The following is a 19,127-nucleotide window of genomic DNA, read 5'->3' on the forward strand; positions in this document are numbered from 1 at the left end:
TTCAGGCAAACTATTTTATCCTTTTCCCTTGAACTTTACGCTTTTATTGGCTAGCTAGTGTTAATTTCTATCAATTGCCTGTTCATATCTTTGTCCATCTTTCCGAGGAGTGTATCTTTTTTACTGAGGACTCTTCCCTGCCTCCTCTCTGGTCCTGTAGTCCCCTATCTGAATATGGCATATATATACATGTGTAATTATCTGTATGTATTCCCCTCTTTATGCCCTTATTTATAATCTTTAGTTTATTTGGTTTATTGTCCATTTTTTTGTGTTTGGTATGTAGGCATTTGAGATTAAAGCATTTTTGTTTGTTTGTTTGTTTTTTGTCTTTTGTCTTTTTTGTTGTTGTTGTTGCTATTTCTTGGGCCGCTCCCTCGGCATATGGAGGTTCCCAGACTAGGAGTTGAATCGGAGCTGTAGCCACCGGCCTATGCCAGAGCCACAGCAACGCGGGATCCGAGCTGCGTCTGCAGCCTACACCACAGCTCACGGCAACGCCGGATCGTTAACCCACTGAGCAAGGGCAGGGACCGAACCCGCAACCTCATGGTTCCTAGTCGGATTCGTTAACCACTGCGCCACGACGGGAACTCCATTTTTTTTTTTTGTCTTTTGTCTTTTTTGTTGTTGTTGTTGTTGCTATTTCTTTAAAGCATTTTTGAAATCAGGGTCCCCTCTTGATTCCTTTCTTCATGTCAGTCGCTGATTACCTCCCACCCTATTTCCCACCACATTATCACTTCTTTTCTCTACTTAGAGATAGTCCCAAGATATTCCCAACTTGGTATTTTAAAAATCTTCCTCATCCCATTCAGTTTAAAGTCAGCTTAATTTAGTCAGTTAGTTTGAGGCAAAAAAAAATGTTTTTTTTCTTGAGATATATTATGTTCCCAATGAAGAGCCTATTATTTTGACGTCTTAGCCTAGGCTTGGCAAATATTTTCTCTGAAAGGCCACACGGTAAGTATTTGAAACTTTGAGGGCCAAATCCTGTGTGTCGTAACTACTCAGCTGGCCTTAGTAGTGCTGAAGCAACCTTAGACACCAGGCTAATAGGTGAATTTGGCCACAATCCAGTAAAGCTTAATTTATGGACATTGACATTTGCATTTCATAAAAATGTTTGTCACAAAAATTATTCTTATTTTTTCCTCAGTCATTTAAAAATATGGAAACCATTCGTAGCTCATGGGCTGTACAAAGACGGATGGTGGGTCAGATTTGATCCATGGGCCATAGTTTGCTGACCATGTCACAAGCCATGCTCCATAGAGACAACTCATGTTTGTAATCACCATCCTGACACTTGCCTCCCAGATTCTTGGAACTGATTAAAAACCAGCAAAAATCCTCCTCTATGTTCCAAAGTCCTTTAGTTTTCTGTATAAAACTTGAAGTCTCTGAGGCTTTTCCCTGGTCTGTTTTTATTCATACCTGTAGAATCATCACTTCCTTCCTCTCTCTTATATTCTTCCCTAATTTCTGTGGAATCCATCTTTGTATTATTGTTTCTTTCTATTCTCACTTGCTTGGCACCCTGGTTAAAACTCTGCAACTGATTGTCACGCCTCCAGTCTAATTTCCTGCTGCCAGATTAAAGTTCTGAAAATTCTCTCCCTTGCTAAAAACCTCTAGTATCAGTTTTTGTGTAGGTAACCAAGAAAAAGTCCTTGGTTTGGCCTTTAAGGAGCTCCTGCGGTATGACTTCAGTCCGTCTACAGTTTTCTCTTCCACTACTTCTCTGGGGCCTTTAGGCAAACTGTTTTATCCTTTCCCTTTGGGCATCATATTCCTTCCATTTTCTTTCCCTCTCTTCCACCTTCCTCTGCAGTATTCTCCCCATCCTTCAAGGCCTCCCTAGAAGGAAGCCTTGTGTATATATTGATGCGATGTATCCTTCTGCACTTTTGTACTTCTGTAATGGTGCTCAGAGTCAACCTCAGGCCTCATTTCCCTACTTAATCGTCACTGGCTTGGGAGGAATGACACTGTCAGAGGTGACTTTTTTTTTGTCCCCTGAAAAACCTAGTGCAGTGACAGTTTAATAAGTTGCGTTGAATTGTCAAATGGTGGGATGTGAAAAATCAGTTCTCTTTAGATTCTCTATTGTTCACTTATTAGGAAATATCTTGTAGCAGGTCCAAAGAAATGTAAAGAACATACGACCAAGGGCTGAGGCGTTTTGTGAAAGTTAGTAATCTAATCGTAGGACTCTAATCCCACCTTACTAGATCCCACTTTCCTGTCAACCTTAGGAGATAGTGAGATTATCTTCATTTTTCAGATTATCTTCATTTTTTGGTTTTTACAAGCCGACCTTCTTTAAGGTCTCAGTTTGTTCATAATGACAGGCCAAGTGACATATGAAGAAATATCTAAAAAACAAAAAGTTTAGAAGGTAAAAATTATGCGATAGGATTTTAGGTCATTTGTATTTTTCTTTTATTGTGTCTTTTCTAATACATATTTTTTTACATCTACTTAATAGCTTTAAACATAACTCTATGATATTTCACTCAGTTGGGTCTCTACCCTGTGGCTGCTTACTGGACCTTAGTGTCTGGATGTATTCCATGCTCCTAACCGCCAGTGCTTTCAGCCTGTTTTTTTTCAGTTATTCCCCTGCATCATCTTTTTACCTTATTGGGGCCTCTCTATGCCATTGCCTTCTCTTTGCTAAAATCCTCTGACCCTGCCATCTTAACTCAGGGCTCTCCTATCATTACTCCCTACCCATGGAGTTTAGATAATCATCCATTACTTCATTAACTTTATTTTTCCACTTTCTCGGATGTCTGAGCTCCCTTCCCTTTCCTACTGTTCTTAGAAGCGGACCTTGCTTCCGAACTCACAGAGGGAATACTGAAGCCATCATGTAATAATTCTCTCCACCTGCTCACACCACATTCACTGAGCCATTTTGTATCCCTCCTGGTTCTTTCCTCCTTCATTTCTCTAGTAGCAGAAGAGTAGGGCGAGACATTCTGCCAGTGCCCTGGCTTACTATCCTTCCCGGCTTCCAAGTCCCTTCCACCGTCCCATCTCTTGCCTGCATTAGGCATTCACTAAGTCTGTTTTTAATAAACATTGAATATTTTTATAAACAGAAGAAAATTAGTAACAAAAATCTTTCCTGGGTAAGAGTGTGGGATTTCATAATTGAAGATGTTAAAACCTAGAGAATGTTAATTATTCCGGAGAATTTCAGTGTTTAGTTTTATAAGGATTCTTTCTACTCTATAGTGTGAAAAGTTATAGTGCCTCTTAAAAACAGTATCCATTTGATTGAAATACATATCCTGTGATAGATGTTTCCTTTACAAACTGTTCAGATATATCTTTGACTTTTTTTTCTTACTGTAACTTGAACTCCCCCCCCCCCCTTTCATAGTTGGAGAACACCTTCAAATCAGTTATTGCACAAGTTGGACCTGGAGGGACTATCAATCCAGAATTAAAACATAAGATAAAATTTGTAAGTATCTGGGAAGTGGATGAGAGTAACTGATTATACACTTGGGTGTCATTTGTGGTTAAGTTTAATTTGCCTACAGGTATTTAAATTTTATATTTATACCCGATCTTTTCAGATTTACTGCAAATGGAGTGATCGTTTCAGACCAGAAAAAAAAATTATATATTCCTAAACATTATTAGTGTTCTCAAAATTATTTAGAAAATAGAAGTTCTTCCATAAATTCTCTTTTTTTCTTCCCCTCACCCCAATAAATCATTGTTATAACAGTTCAAGATCTTTCCAATGCCAGTTTTATATATATGTATGTCAAATATTATTCTAAAAAATGCATGGTATCCCATTATGTTGATATACCGTATTTCACTTAGAGATCTGTTATTGGTTAACACTTGGTTTATTTCTAACCTTGGCTATTAGAAACTGCTGCAGTTAGTGTCCTTGAACATTAGCAGTAGACTTGCCAAAGGTATGGGATGTATTAACTTTTGATAAATATTACTAAATTGCCTTCTAAAAGTTTTGAACAAATTTACACTCCCACTGACTCTGAAATGTCACTCGCCAAACATGTTGTTTTAACTTATGCCTCTTGACTTTTACTTTGAGCATCTTTTCCTATGCTTAGTAACCATTTATATTTCTTATGTGACTTGCCTGTTCATGTCCTTGGCCTAATGTATTCTTTCTCCTTATTAATTTGTGAAAGCTCTTGAGCTCTTTTGTGTTGAGCCAAACGGTGTGTACACTTAAAATTTTGGTGGGAGCTGTTAATTCTGATTTGAATGATCACTGTCATTATACCTCGCATTACCTTATATTAGTCTGTTTCACCTGTTGTGGTTTTACTGGGAGAAATGCAAAAACCTTGGTGCACTCAGTATCTGTTTTTTTTGTTTGGAAATTTGACCAAGTGTCCAACAATTATTTATTTAAGGATGTTCAATATGACTTTTTTATGGTAGCAAAAAGGGAAAAATATTCTTGATAAAGGATTGCTTAAATTATCCACTCAAACTAAAGGATATCATGCAGCTCCTAAGAAAATTTATGTGTATCTCAGTTAATTTACATGGAACTATCTTCTTGATATATTGTTGGACTTTAAAAACAAGTTTTAAAGAATAGTAGGTTTAATATTGTCCTTTCATGTGAAGTTGTGAATGATGTGAGTGTGTGTGTGCCTAAAGAGGATGTTTTCTGAAAGGCAGCAACAGCTGTCTCTGGGTCACAGGATTTTGGAATAATTTTTACTTTGTATTTTTCCAAAGCTTGAATTAGAGTTTTTAATAAAATACATAATATCTGGAAAAGTCTAGGAAAACACAAAGCTTTTTATACTTTGTTGTGAGAGAGTTAGTCCACTTCTAGGAATTTATCCTAAAAATATTTGTGCAAGTGTGCAAGATAACAAATATGATGATAATCACTGCAATATTTGTGATAATGAAAAGTAGGAAATAGCCATAAGTAATCAGGTAAATTTAATTATATTGAATATTTGAAAACCCTATAGTTAGTAAACATGTGATCTGTATTTCCTGATATGGAAAGAGGTCTATGGCATGATATCAAAAAACAGAAACAGTGACCTTATTTTTATATTAAATAAAGGTATTTTAATGTGCATATGGACAACAGTGGCTATTATCGATGGATATTTTCTCTGTGCTTAAATATATTTTCCAGCATTTTCTATAGTGTCCATTGCATTTCTTTGTACCATTTAAAAGGCTTGAAATTATGCCATAGAATATTTATTTAATGTGAGCTAAAGCTAAATATGTTAGTTGAGCTAAAGAGCTATAGGAATTTGTGGAGAGTTGTGGTATTACAATATCATGCAAGAATGATTTCTCAACTCTGGAAATGTTGGAAGTCACTGCCTTTTTTGGTTGTTAAAACTTTTTTTAAAAAACTGGAAACCAATTTTAAAAAATACTGTAGACTCTAATTCATTCATTCAATAATGATGTTATTTTTGCCTTTGTTACTATTTAAGTTATACTGTCTTATTTTAATATTTTGTCTTCCAGCATTCCAGTAGTGTTTATGTTACATTTCATTTTCTATTTACCAGGTTGTATCCAAGTTTCCAGAGGGTTTGCTTATTTCTAAACTGCTTAGAGAGTTTGAGGTGAGTGTTGTTGTGGTTTTCTCCCCTACCAACCATGGTTTTTTATGGCTGGCTTATTTTTCTCATGATTGATAGGAATTTTGTTGCTACTCTTTGAATCCTCCAAGTCTGTGCTCTAGAACTTAAACATCTTGTTTTGCACTTTGATGGCCTCTTCTTTACTTAAAACAGTTAAGAATATGATTCTTAATAAATACTTGATTATGCATAGGATGGGCTATTTTACCACCATTGTAATGTTACTAGAATAAAAATTATTGTTAATGTCTGATAATACCAAGTGTCAGTGGGAATGTGGAGAAACAGAATAGCTCATATGCTTCTTGTGGCATAAAGCCCTTTGGCGAGCGTGTTGACAGTTTCAGTTTACTTGAAGATGTGCACCCCTGATGGTTCAGGAGTTCCACCGCTATGTATGTACTTTAGAGAAACTCTTAAACATGTGCACATGAGAAGACATACATAAGACATGCACACTGCAGCATAGTAAAACATTGGAAGCAAATTAAATGGCTAGCAATAGGAGAATGGATAAATAGAGATTGACATTTATACAATAGAATAAAATTTAATATGAAATAAATGAACTAGATTTTTTTTTTTTTGGTCTTTTTGTGTTTTCTAGGACTGCACCTGCGGCATATGGAGGTTCCCAGGCTAGGGGTCGAATCGGAGCTCTGGCTGCCAAGCCTACGCCAGAGCCAGAGCAACGCCGGATCCTTAACCCAACGAGCAAGGCCAGGGATCGAACCTGCAACCTCATGGTTCTTAGTCGGATTCGTTAACCACTGCGCCACAGCGGGAACTCCGTAACACATAACACGGATCATTTTTGGAACTCATGTTTAGTGAAAAAATAATATTGCAGAATGATCATTCAGATACTGCCATTTACTCAATTTTTAAAAATGGTTAACTTTGTACTAGGCTCTGTTCTAAATGCTTTTCTTATAATAGTTCATTGTTTTCACAACAGACTGAGGCACAGAGAAGTAACTTGCCTAAGGATGAGGTAGCCAGTAATGAGTGAGGCCAGAATTTGAAACCCTGCAGTTTGGTTTTAGTATCCTAACTCTTAACTACTAAAGCATGACACTATCTATACTATAGTATACCACCATCATGTATTTGCATATATGAACACATATTGAGAGATAATGTATAGCATAATGATTAAAATTCATCACCTGTATGTGCTATTTTATAGATGATAAAGTCAAGATAGAGTTTTGTGAAGTTTAAATAGCTTAAAATAATTAGAACAGTGCCTGCCACATAGTAATTGTTCATAGTAGAAGAAAAAGAAGAAAACTTAGGAAAGATACATATCATCCTCAGATAGTGATAAAGAAAATTTAAATTCTCAGTGTTTTAAAGAGGTGAATCTTTTAGAACCACAGAATTTATTTCAGTAGGACCACGTGAAAGCTAAAACAAAAGGTCTTGATGTTTTTTAGATTTGCAAATCAAGTCAGTTATTTAATAATGAAATTATAGAATAAAGTCTGAAATAGAGTGACGAAGTAATGGAATATGACTTAATTATCACAAAACTAATGGGTAAAAATAAACTGCCTATGCCATATTCATAGCTCAAAGTGAGTGGTTTTCTACCACAGACATTTTAGCAAAAGTATATTTCTGTAATAAAAATTCATGGTAATTGTAATGTATACATGTAAGGATAACTTGATCCCCTTGCTGTACAGTGGGAAAATAAAAAATTAAAAAAAAAATTCAGGGTGTTAAGATTACAAGTCAACAATATTAGAAGAACTAAGACAAACCTTTTAATGTTATAGGGAAGCTCTTTGCCCTTCTTAGTAAGCAGACTTAGGCAGAAGTTCAACATTATTAAAAATACATAATAAATATAGATTTAATTTAACTTTTATAGAGACACTTACTAATAACTCTTATCCAACATGATGTAAAAGCTATCTGTATAATTTGTCTTCTTGAAATATCTGGTTAACAGTCTGCCATTCTTTCAAGATCTCTTATTAAGTTGCTGACTGAAGGGAAAATAATACAGTAGCTGTGGCATGGTTTTTGGATCTTCTGAAGCTTTGCATAACAACAGTCAGAGAAACTAGATAGCAAAACCAAAAATCCACAGACAATATTTACAACAAAAGTGGGAAATACATCACCTATGGATAATTGTTGGAGAGTGATCAGCAGCATCCACAAGAGCCTCATGATATTACCGTCTGTGCCAGGAGAAGACAGAGGGAAGCCAGGGAGCCAATGTCTGATTGACCTAGGGAACAGAAGAACTACAAAATAAGCATCAGGTATTCAGTAGAATGTACAGCAAGCCACTTTAAAAACAGCAGCTGAAACTGAATGATACTGCGACCTATCTAATAGCAGAGAGTGTTTCATAGTAAGACTTAAATGGGGCTGAAGCACCATAGCCCCTGAGAATTCTTGAAACTGACCAGCTAGAGCTCCCTTCCAGACACTAATGAGAAATTGAGCAGGATATGGACAATAGAAAGAAGTTCCTGTAGTGGCTGAGCAGAAACAAATCTGACTAGTAACCATGAGTTCGCAGGTTTGATCCCCAGCTTTACTCAGTGGGTTAAGGATCTGGTGTTGCCATGAGCCATGGTGTAGGTCACAGATGCTGGCTCAGATCTGGCATTGCTGTGGCTATTGTGTAGGCCAGTGGCTACAGCTCTGATTGGACCCCTAGCCTGGGAACTTCCATATGCTGCAGGTGCAGCCCTAAAAAGACAAAAATGAAAGAAAGGGATCTAGATGTAAGGAGGATTAAGAGAAAGAGCCAGGAAATTTCAAAATTAAGCTACTATATATTTTTAACAATATGTGAAAACAATAGGAGGAGGAGCTCTGTGAAGCAGAAGGCAATCCAGAATGATGTCCTACAAGTCAGTAAAAAGAATTTCGTATAAAATGTGCAACAGAACAGGGTCATGGTCAAATCTCATCATTTTTAGAAAAAAGAGAACAAGGAGCGGAATAACATCTATAGACAATGAAAGCATGTCAGAAATACATGTCCCTAGTAGAGATCAAAACTGAAATCTGCATTTTCAAAAATATATATTAAGGGAGTTCCCGTCGTGGCGCAGTGGTTAACGAATCCGACTAGGAACCATGAGGTGGCGGGTTCGGTCCGTGCCCTTGCTCAGCGGGTTAACGATCCGGCGTTGCCCTGAGCTGTGGTGTAGGTTGCAGACGCAGCTCGGATCCCGCGTTGCTGTGGCTCTGGTGTAGCCCGGTGGCTACAGCTCCGATTGGACCCCTAGCCTGGGAACCTCCATATGCCGCGGGAGGGGCCCAAGAAATAGCAACAACAACAACAACAACAACAACAACAAAATATATATATACATATATTAAGAAAGTGATACAAAACATGATAGAACAACATAAACCTAAATTAGACGAACTTGGAATAAGGTGAACAGTACTCAGGGAAGAATTATAAATAAAAATTATTTCAGAAATGAAGGATACAGTTCAAAGATTACAAGAGCAAAAAATTCAACTAATGCCTTAGGAAAAACAGTATGTAAAGAAGAGGAACATTTTGAAAATCAAAAGGAAATGAAGGCAGCACTGGGAATCCATGCACAAAGGGCTCTGTCACTGAGGTTTTTGTAATATAATGAGAAACCCAGGCATGCAAATAAATTAAGATAAATAATACTATGTCTGAGTGGTCTATATTGGAACAGGCCTACAGATAACTATTGTAAATTCTAGAGAAAATATACAAAATCACTCCCTGAAGGTACTTGAAATTGTCTCAAAGCAGGCAGAAACTGGAAAGAAGTCAGCACCTGGAGGAGGGAATGTTAGCTTTTTATTTGCCTGGATTTTGGCCTGATGTTGGGCCCTACAGTCTCTGGAATTGGAGATTTGGATAGAAATCACAAGTTTTATTGGCTTAAGGAACCAGAGGATAGAATTTGGAGCTAAGTAGCAGCCGAAAAATGAGGAGAGAAAGCTTTGGATTGAGAGAGCCACAGAGAGGGAGCATCAAAATCTGCACATAAATTCTGCTTAGATCTCTGACTTTAGAACTGCACATGCCTGGGGCAAACTCAAAGCAGCCTAGTAAGGCCCGAGAACTAACACTGTTTCAGCTGTTGCCCACCACAGTGAGAGTTTGAGTTTTAAGTTTAGCCAGGTTAATTCCCTGTTAAAACTAAGCAAAAAGCAGTACTCTTAGAAGGAGCATACACGGTTCTAGAGTATCAACAGCCCTATCTATTACGATGTCCAGGATACAAAGCAAAATTATTAGATAAAGAAACAAGAAGATGTGACCCTTGGTGAAGAGAAAAAGTAATCAATGGAAACTAATCCTGAGATGATGCAGATGTTGAAGTTAGCAAAAAGCATTTTAAAGGAATTCTTAAAATCACATTTAAAGGGGTAAAAAGCAATTTCTGTTCATATTGAATGAGCAAATAAGAAACCTCAGTGGAGAAAAAGACACTGTAAAGCCAGATGTTTTTTCTAGAGCTAAAAATAAAATATCTGAAGTAAATTCACTGCAACATCTTAATAAATTGGAAATGGCAGAAGAAGCATCAGTAAACCCCAAGACAGATTGGTAGAAATGATCCAATCTGAAGAAGAGAGAGAGAAAATGGATAAAAAATTTAAAAAAGCAAAATCTGGCAACAGTGCCAGTGGCCTGATATGTAATTGTGAGGAGAGAAAAATGGTAAGGATAAAAAAATGAAAAACAGAAAAAATATTTGAGAAAATAATGGCGGAAAATTTCCTAAATTTTGTGAAAGAGTTTTACAGACTTAAGCTCAGATTACCCCACAAAATAAATACAAAGAAAACCTTACATAGGCACATCATAGTCAAACCGCAGAAAACCTAGACTAATTAGAAAATCCTGAAAGCAAATAAGGAAAAGTGACACATTGCCGTAGAAGGGAATGGTGTTACAAATGATGCTGACCTCATTAGAAACAATAAAGGCTAGAAGGCAGTGGAATGACATCTTTAAAGTTCTTAAACCATCCCCCGCACTCTGCCCAAATTTTTATTTTCAGTGATAGTATCTTTCAAGAATGAAGGTAGGAGTTCCCATTGTGGTGCAGTGGTAACGAACCTGACCAGTATGCGTGAGGACACAGTTTCCATCCCTGGCCTCACTTAGTGGGTTAAGGATCCAGTGTTGCCATGAGCTGTGGTGTAGGTCACAGACGTGGCTCAGATCTGATGTTGCTGTGGCTGTGGTGTAGGCTGGCAGCTGTAGCTCCTCTTCTGACCTCTAGCCTGGGAACTTCCATATGCTGCAGGTGTGCCCCCCCAAAAAAAAGATAAGGGTAAAATAAAGAAATTTTCAGATAATTAAAAAATAGATACTTAATCGTAAACAGCCATGCACTGTAAGAATTTCTGAAGAACATTCTTCAGGCTGAAGGAAATGAAGCCAGCTTATATTTGAATTTACAGGAAGAATTAAAGAGCACTGTAAATAGTAAATGTGTGAATGTATATAAAAGACTTCTCTTTATTAACTAAATATATGGCTGTTTAAAGCAAAAATTATAACACTGTATAATTGGGTTTGTAATGTGGATGTGTAGTACTTGTGAAAACCATAGCATAGTGAATGGAGGGGCAGTACATGGAACTATAGGTTGCAAGTTTCTTGTATTTTATGTGAAGTAGCACAGTAAGACTAAAAAGTTAAGGATGTATAAAACAATAAATAATGCAGAGTTATTCTATAAAGCCAGTAGGTAAATTTAAATGGAATTGTATTAAATACTTAATAAACTCAAAAGGAAGACAGAGTTTACCATTAAGCTGTTTTGCTTGAAAGACAGAAAAGGAACAAAGTTTGAGACAAGTAATCTACAGATTGGATCAGCAGAAACTAAGTAGCAAAAATGGTAGCTGTTTGGGAGGAAATATTTGCACACAATGTGACCCACAAGGGCTTAATCTCTAAAATATGCAAGGAACTTATACAGCTCAACAACAAAAAAACAAACTAAAAAAAAAATGGGCAAAAGACCTAAATAGACATTTCTTCAAAGAAGACCTACAGATGGCCAGCAGACACAAGAAAAGATGTTCAGCATCACTAATCATTAGTGAAATGCAAATGAAAACTACAGTGAGGTATTATCTCATACCAGTCAGAATGGCCATCCTTGAAAAGTGTAAAAATAATAAATAATGGAGAGGTTATAAGAAAAGGGAACCCTCCTATACTGTTGGGAGGAATATAAATTGGTACAGCTGATGTGGAGAAATGGTATGGAGGGTTCCTTAAACAACTAAAAATAGAGTTACCATATCATCTGGCAGTCTCACTCCCCACTCCTGGGCATATATCTGGAAAAAATGAAAACTCTAATTCAAAAAGACAGATGTTTATAGCAGCACAATTTATAATAGCCAAGACAAGGACACAACCAAAGTGTCTATTTAACAGATGAATGGATAAAAAAAAATGTGGTATATATAAATACAATGGAATGTTATTTAGCCATAAAAAGAATGAAACAATGCCATTTGCAGCACATGGATGGACCTAGAGATTATCATACTAAGTGAAGTAAGTCAGATCTGTATATGTATCCTATGATATCATATGGTGGTATCTAAAAAAAAAAAAAACCTTAAAAAATGGTACAGATGAACTTATTTACAAAAGAGAAACAGACTCATAGATAGATAAAATAAATTTATGGTTACCAAAGGGGAAAGGATGAGAGGGATAACTTAGAAGTTTGAGATGAACAGATAAATGCTACTGTATGTAAAAGTATAAACAACAAGAACCCATTGTATAGGATAGGGAGCAATATTCAGTATTTATAGTAACCTATAATGGAAAAGAATCTGAAAAAGAATTTTAGATAGATAAAATGACTTTGTTGGATACCTGAAACTAACACAATATTATGAATCAACTATACTTCAGTTAAAAAATGGTGGCTGTAAACTATATTAATAATTTAATTAATGTAATAAATATTATAAATAATGTAATTGTGGGATGGAATGAAAGAGCAAGATGTAACTAAGTACTGTCCACAGGAAATACACTGATAGTAAAAAGATACAGATTAGTTGAAAGTAAAAGATGAAAAAGATATACATATAGGAGTTCCTGTCATGGCTCAGTGGCTAATGAAACTGACTAGCACCCATGAAGACATGCGTTCGATCCCTGGCCTCGCTCACTGGGTTAAGGATATGGTGTTGCTCTGAGCTTTGGTGTAGGTCAGATCTCACGTTGCTGTGGCTATGGTGTAGGCCAGCAGCTACAGCTCCAATTAGACCCCTAGCCTAGGAAACTCCATATACTGCAGGCATGGCCCTAAAAAGACAAAAAAAGAAAAAAGAAAAAGATATACATTTAATAAGTGTAAAAGAACTGAGTGACTGAAAAAAAAATCAGGTAAAGCAAACTTCAAGGCAAAGTGTATTATCAGAGATAAAGGGACATTTCATAAGGATAAGGTTAATCAGGAAGACACTACAGTCAAATATATGTTCACCTATTACATCATCTAAAAATGACAGAATTAATTATGAGTTATTTCCACTATTATAGGGATCCTCTCTTTCTGGCTATCAATAGAATAGTAAAAAAAAAATGAATAAGAACATAGAAAATCTGAAAATCTGAACTATGTGCTCTACCATTTGATCTGTTTGACTTTTTTTTTGGCTGCAATTATTGGCATCCATAAATTCCCAGGCCAGGGATTGATCAAACCTGAGCCACAGCAGTGACAATACTGAGTCCTTAAACAGTAAGTCACCGAGACTTCCTGTTTGAGTTTTATATAGCACTGTACCCAACAACTGCAGAATACACATTCTATTCAAATACACTTGAAACATTTGCTGAGACAATAGAGATATATTGGCCATAGAAGAAGTCTCAACAAATTTCAAAATACTGAAATCTTACAGAAAATGTTCTTTAAGATGGTATTAAATTATAAGTCAATATAATAAATTACCTAAGAATTAACCCTCTAGACAATTTGAAATTAAATAATACTCTTCTAAATAACTTATTAAAGACTGAATCAAAAGGGAAATTAAAAAATATTTCCAACTGAATGATAATGAAAATATATCAAAAAATGTGAGATGCAGCTAAAGCAGTAGTCAGAGGGAAATTTATAGCTCTAAAATGCCTAGATTAGAAAGAGAAGAAAGGTTTAAAATCATCATTGACCTAAAGGTCTGCCTTAAGGCTAGAAAAAGAGGAGCAAAGTAAACTCAAAATAAGTAGGAGAAAAGAAATAATAAACTCAAGAATATAAATTAATAAAATAGCAACAGTTAACAAAGCCAAATACCGATTCTTTGCAAGATACCAAAATTAATAAATCATTGGCTAGTTAAATTAGGAAAAAAGAGAGGACAGAAGCACCAATGTTAGGAAAGAGATAATGTCATTATAGAGCCTACTATAAAGACAATAAAGGAATATTATAAACAACTGTGCCTATTATTTTACAACTCAGATGTAAAATTCCTCCAAAGATACAATTTACTCAACTGAGGCAAGGTGAAATAGATAATCTGAATATAAGTACCAAATAAGTGGATTTTTGTTACTTAAAAACAAAGTGAAACAAAGGCCCATGTGGTTTCATTGATGAATTCTATCAGATTTTTAAGGAGGAAATTATGTTAATCATACATTATTTCTTCCATAAAATAGAATGAGTTGGGGAGTATTTTCTTGGAATACATTATCCTGCTTCCAAAACTTGACATAGGGTATTACAAAAAAACCAATTTAGATCATGTTTCTCATAACATAGACTAAAAAATCTATTACAAAAATAATGATAAATTGAATCCAGCAATATGTGAACAATACAAGGTTGGAGTAATTGTCTAAAAGGAATTATTGTAATTCACCATATTAACAGAATAAGGAAGAAAATCATGTCATTTTAGTAGATGCAGAAAAAGAATTATCATAGTTTAATATCCATTTGCAGTAAAAATTCTCAGAAAAGCAGGAATTTCCTCAGTCTGATGAAGGATATCTCTGAAAATTCTGTGCTTGTCACACCTAATGTTAAGACACTCGACACTTTCCTGCTAAAATCAGAAATAAGGCTACCATGTCCATTTGCACTGCTTGAATTCAGTGTTGCACTGGAGGTCCAGTAAATAAGAAAAGGAAATAGGAAGGCACAAAAACTTGAAGTAAAATTTGCAGAAAACATGGTTGTGTACATAGAACATGCTAAACAATCCATGAAAAGTTGTTAGAACTAGTAAGTGAATTTATTAAGGTCAAAGACAGAAGTCTTTAAAAATTAAATTGTAGATCATATATGTTAATAATATAGATTAATATAAAAGTCTATTTCCATATGTATGCAGCAGACGATTGGAAAATGAAATTTTAAAAACTCTATTTACAATTGTGTCAACATAAGTTATTTGAAAATAAGTATAACAAAAGAAACATAAGGCATCTATACTGAAAAATACTAAGCATTGCTGAGAGAAATAAGACTTAAATCGAGAACAATAACACATTCATGGGTGAGAGGACACAGTATTGTTATTAATCTATAGATTCAGTATTCCCATTATAATTCTTGTAGGCTCTTTGTAAATATTGACAATCCATAAATTTGTCATATGTGATAGTGCATAAGGAATTCAGTTCTTACACACTCAGCTGATTTAAAACAGAAGTGCCAAAGGAATTCAGTGGGGAAAGGAAAATATTTTCAATAAATGATGCTGGAACAGTTGTTTATATAGGAAAAAAAAAATGAGTCTAAACCCCAACCTCACACTATGAACAAAAATTAGAGGTAATGTCATAGACCTAAATGAGAAAAATAAAATTATTAAAGCTTCTAGACGAAAACTTTTTTTTTAAGGGCCACACCTGTGGCATATGGAAGTTCCCAGGCTAAGGGTCAAATCAGAGCTGCAGCTGCCAGCCTACACCACAGCCACAGCAATGCCAGATCTGAGCCATGTCTGCAACCTACACCACAGCTCACAGCAACAAGGGATCCTTAACCCACTGAGTGAGGCCAGGGGTCGATCCCACAACCTCATGGTTCCTAGTTGGATTCGTTTCTGAGGCACCACGATGGGAACTCCCCAGGAAAACTTTATTTAAAGGCTGAGGATATTTAAGAGTTTCTTAGGACATGGAAAGTAATAACCATTTGAAGAAAATTGATAATGAGACTTTTAAAATTCTAAAAATTAACAGATGAGGAGGGAAGAATTGGGAGGGTGGGTATAGCGTATACACACTACTGTGCAAAATAGGTGATTAAGGAGAACCTACTATATAGCACAGGAAAATCTACTCAATAGTTTGTAATAACCTATATGGGAAAAGAATGGATATATATATTTGTGTGTGTGTGTGTATATCACATGGATATATGGATCTATATGGGTATATACACAAATATATATCCATGTATATATGTGTGTGTTCCATATATATATATATAGGTGTGTATATGTTTATGGGTATATATATATATATGTATATATATATAGGTGTATATGGATATATATATGAATATACAGCTCCGAGCTGTGTCTGTGACCTACACCATAGCTCATGGCAATGCCAGATCCCTAACCCACTGAGTGAGGCCAGTGGGCCTCATGGATACTAGTCGGGTTCATTACCCCTGAACAACAACATGAACTCCAAGAATGGATAAATTTATATGTATGACTAATTCACTTTGCCGTTCATCTGAAACTAATATAATATTAAAGTCAACTATACTCTGATAAAATTTAAATAAATAATCATTGGAAAAAAATTGACCACTGGGAAAAAATTTTACAATTACGTATCTGGAAAAAGGACTCATATCCAGAATAGAGAACCTTCTATAGTGCTATAGAAAGCCAAACAACTCCATTAAAGAAGATTTGAACATACACTTCACAAATGTAGGTGTATGAGGGATTAATAAACACAAATGATGATAAGCCTTTACATTTTTGGAGCAAGTATAAAATGGTACTTCTCTGAAAACCGTTCTGACCTTTTGTTATAAAGTAAATATGTTTACTCTTTGATCCAGAACTATACTCTCAAGATATTTATCTAAGAGGAATCAAAGCTCATATCCCCTGAAAGACTTGTACAATAATATTTTTAACAGTTTTATGCTTAATAGCCTAAATTGGAAACAACCCTATTGTTCTTTGTATGAAAATGAATAAAGAAATTGTGTATTCTTACAATGAAATACTATTAAACTGCTGAAAGGTAAGCCAACATGGATGAATTTGAGAAATACTTGCTGCTGAACTGTAGGTTACCTTCTCTATGACGTTCTAGAGTAGAAGCTAATAGATTAAGCTAATCTGTAGTGGAAAAGAGAATTGTTTTTTTCTGCGAAAGAACTTGCTGAGGTGATTGAAATGTTTCATATCTTAAATGTGGGTTTAGGTTACACAGTTTGAATTTGTCAAACCTAATTCAGTGGTAAACGTAAGTTCTATACATTTCACTGCATGTAAATTTTACCTTAAAAAGACTATTAACCTCAGTTAATAATGGCATGCTGACATGTTTGGGAGTAAAGACTATTCATGTCTGAGGTTGTGTTGAAATGAATAAAAAAGATAGTCTGGTAGGTAGATGGATATATAGATGATAAAGCAAATATAGCAGAACACTAGTAATAATATAGGTAGTGGATTTTCACTGTCCAAGTATTTCGCCCTTTCCTGTGTTTAAAATTTTTTATAAGAAAATACTAGGAAAAAATGAACAAGGAAAGAAAGATTAAAGCAAAAGTAAAAGGTATTGAAAACAGGTGGAGAAGAGGCAGCATATGAATAATAAAACCAAAGGTGGAACAGAACAAATACTAAAAACTATAATTTGAGTAAACTTACTGAAATGGAAAACTTGAAACTATATGTTGAAGGAGCACACTGCATACCTGAGAATACTGACCCAGAATGACCAACACCAAATTACTGAACTTGAAGAAAAAAGCTAATTATCTGAGCTAGATCTAAAAGAGCAAGTGATTTATAAGGGAGACAAATTTAGGTTATAGACATTTTCCCAGCAATGTTTACAAGAAAAGGGATTTTAAAAAGTAAGGTATTTCAAAAGAAAGTAAAAAGTAACATATTTCATGGAAAGAAAATATGAGCCAAGGATTTTATGGCTAGCAAAATTGAATTTCAGCTATGCAGAGCTAGGCAAGCTGTTACTGCCGTACAAGAATTCAAGAACCGTTGTTCCCATGAGCTTTTCTCACGAAGTTTACTGAAGAATGAACTTCAAATAATCAAAATCACTAGAAAAACATCAACAAAAAGAACTGACAGTGAGTGCCACTTAGAAAACTAAGACTAAATGAAGGTTAGAAAGAAGAGAACATAGTATATGATGGCTGTTACTCTGACAGTGTAAAGGACCATCATGCAAAATGGTAGAAAGAGAAAGGATGAACATAGGTAAAAAATGTTCATTGCTTTTATTAATTATACTGGTAATGGCAATAACTACTGTTTTTCTGAGACTTGTATAATGAGGTATAGAACATATTAGTAATTATGGGGTAAATGGGCGTAATTATGAGGTAATTTAAATTGTATGTACAAGGGTATTCTAATTGCATAAAATTGAACCTGGATCATCTTATCATCCCAGACCAGCAAGGAAACTATTAAAGACTAGGTTCACCTCAGGAGGACTTAGGAATCCATGTGAAGTGGTTTTTCAGGTTTCATTAAGGATAATAATTGCAGTGGTTTGAAGCCCATCAAATGTGTTTAATTCCTTGAGTTCATATGATATTAAAATCTAACTGGTTATCATGGAAGATGATAGAGAACCATTTCATTTTCTTGGAAAATGGTAAAGAAAAGAGAAAGAGCCAATCACTTATTCTGGCTTTCCTAAATGAACTAGTAGGAAATGAGGGGAGCATATTCACCACAAAATTTTTTCCAATAAAGTGATAAAAAAGAATCTGTGGAATTAGAACATCACTATGCTAAAACTCTCAGTAAAATAGTAGATCAGGCATTGACCAATAATGGCTCCCAACAAGATCAAGAAAGAGACATCCAGACATTATTTGTGCCTCTTTTTAGAATATGGCATCACCAATAGGCTTGTCCAAGTGGAGGAACTTCTAACTGGCCTAGCAGTTTATGATGAGGGATTATAGGTCTCTTGGTTTGTATAATACTTGTTTGGAAGCAAACATTTATTATAATGCCTGAGTTCACTCGCCCTTACAATTTTAGTTTGGCCAAGTCCAAATTAAAAGTATTGTCCATGGGCATCTGTATATGTTATATTCCTGTTTTGTTTGTTATTGTTTTGGTGACAGGTAATTTTTAAAGAGCCACTTTCACCCAAAAAACTGGGCTTCTTAAATGTGACAGAGCTTGTTGGATCTCTTAGTGACATTCTTCATGTTGAGTTCAGGGAAGGAGAACAAGACTTGCTGGTGTTTGATGCTGATAGGAAGCCTCTACCACCTG

At 35.3% G+C, this 19,127-nt stretch overlaps 1 protein-coding gene across 1 annotated transcript in view; it reads left to right on the forward strand.

Moving 5' to 3' along the window:
- The window catches only part of TDRD5 (tudor domain containing 5), an 87,508-nt gene that overhangs the window by 26,524 nt on the left and 41,857 nt on the right, over positions 1-19,127 (forward strand). The window contains exons 4-6 of the mRNA XM_047752643.1: positions 3,395-3,478; positions 5,559-5,615; positions 18,974-19,127. Coding sequence (XP_047608599.1) covers positions 3,395-3,478; positions 5,559-5,615; positions 18,974-19,127 — 295 coding nt within the window. The remainder of the gene's footprint in view (positions 1-3,394; positions 3,479-5,558; positions 5,616-18,973) is intronic.

Source organism: Phacochoerus africanus, chromosome 11, assembly GCF_016906955.1.
Source record: "Phacochoerus africanus isolate WHEZ1 chromosome 11, ROS_Pafr_v1, whole genome shotgun sequence".
NCBI lineage: Eukaryota > Metazoa > Chordata > Mammalia > Artiodactyla > Suidae > Phacochoerus > Phacochoerus africanus.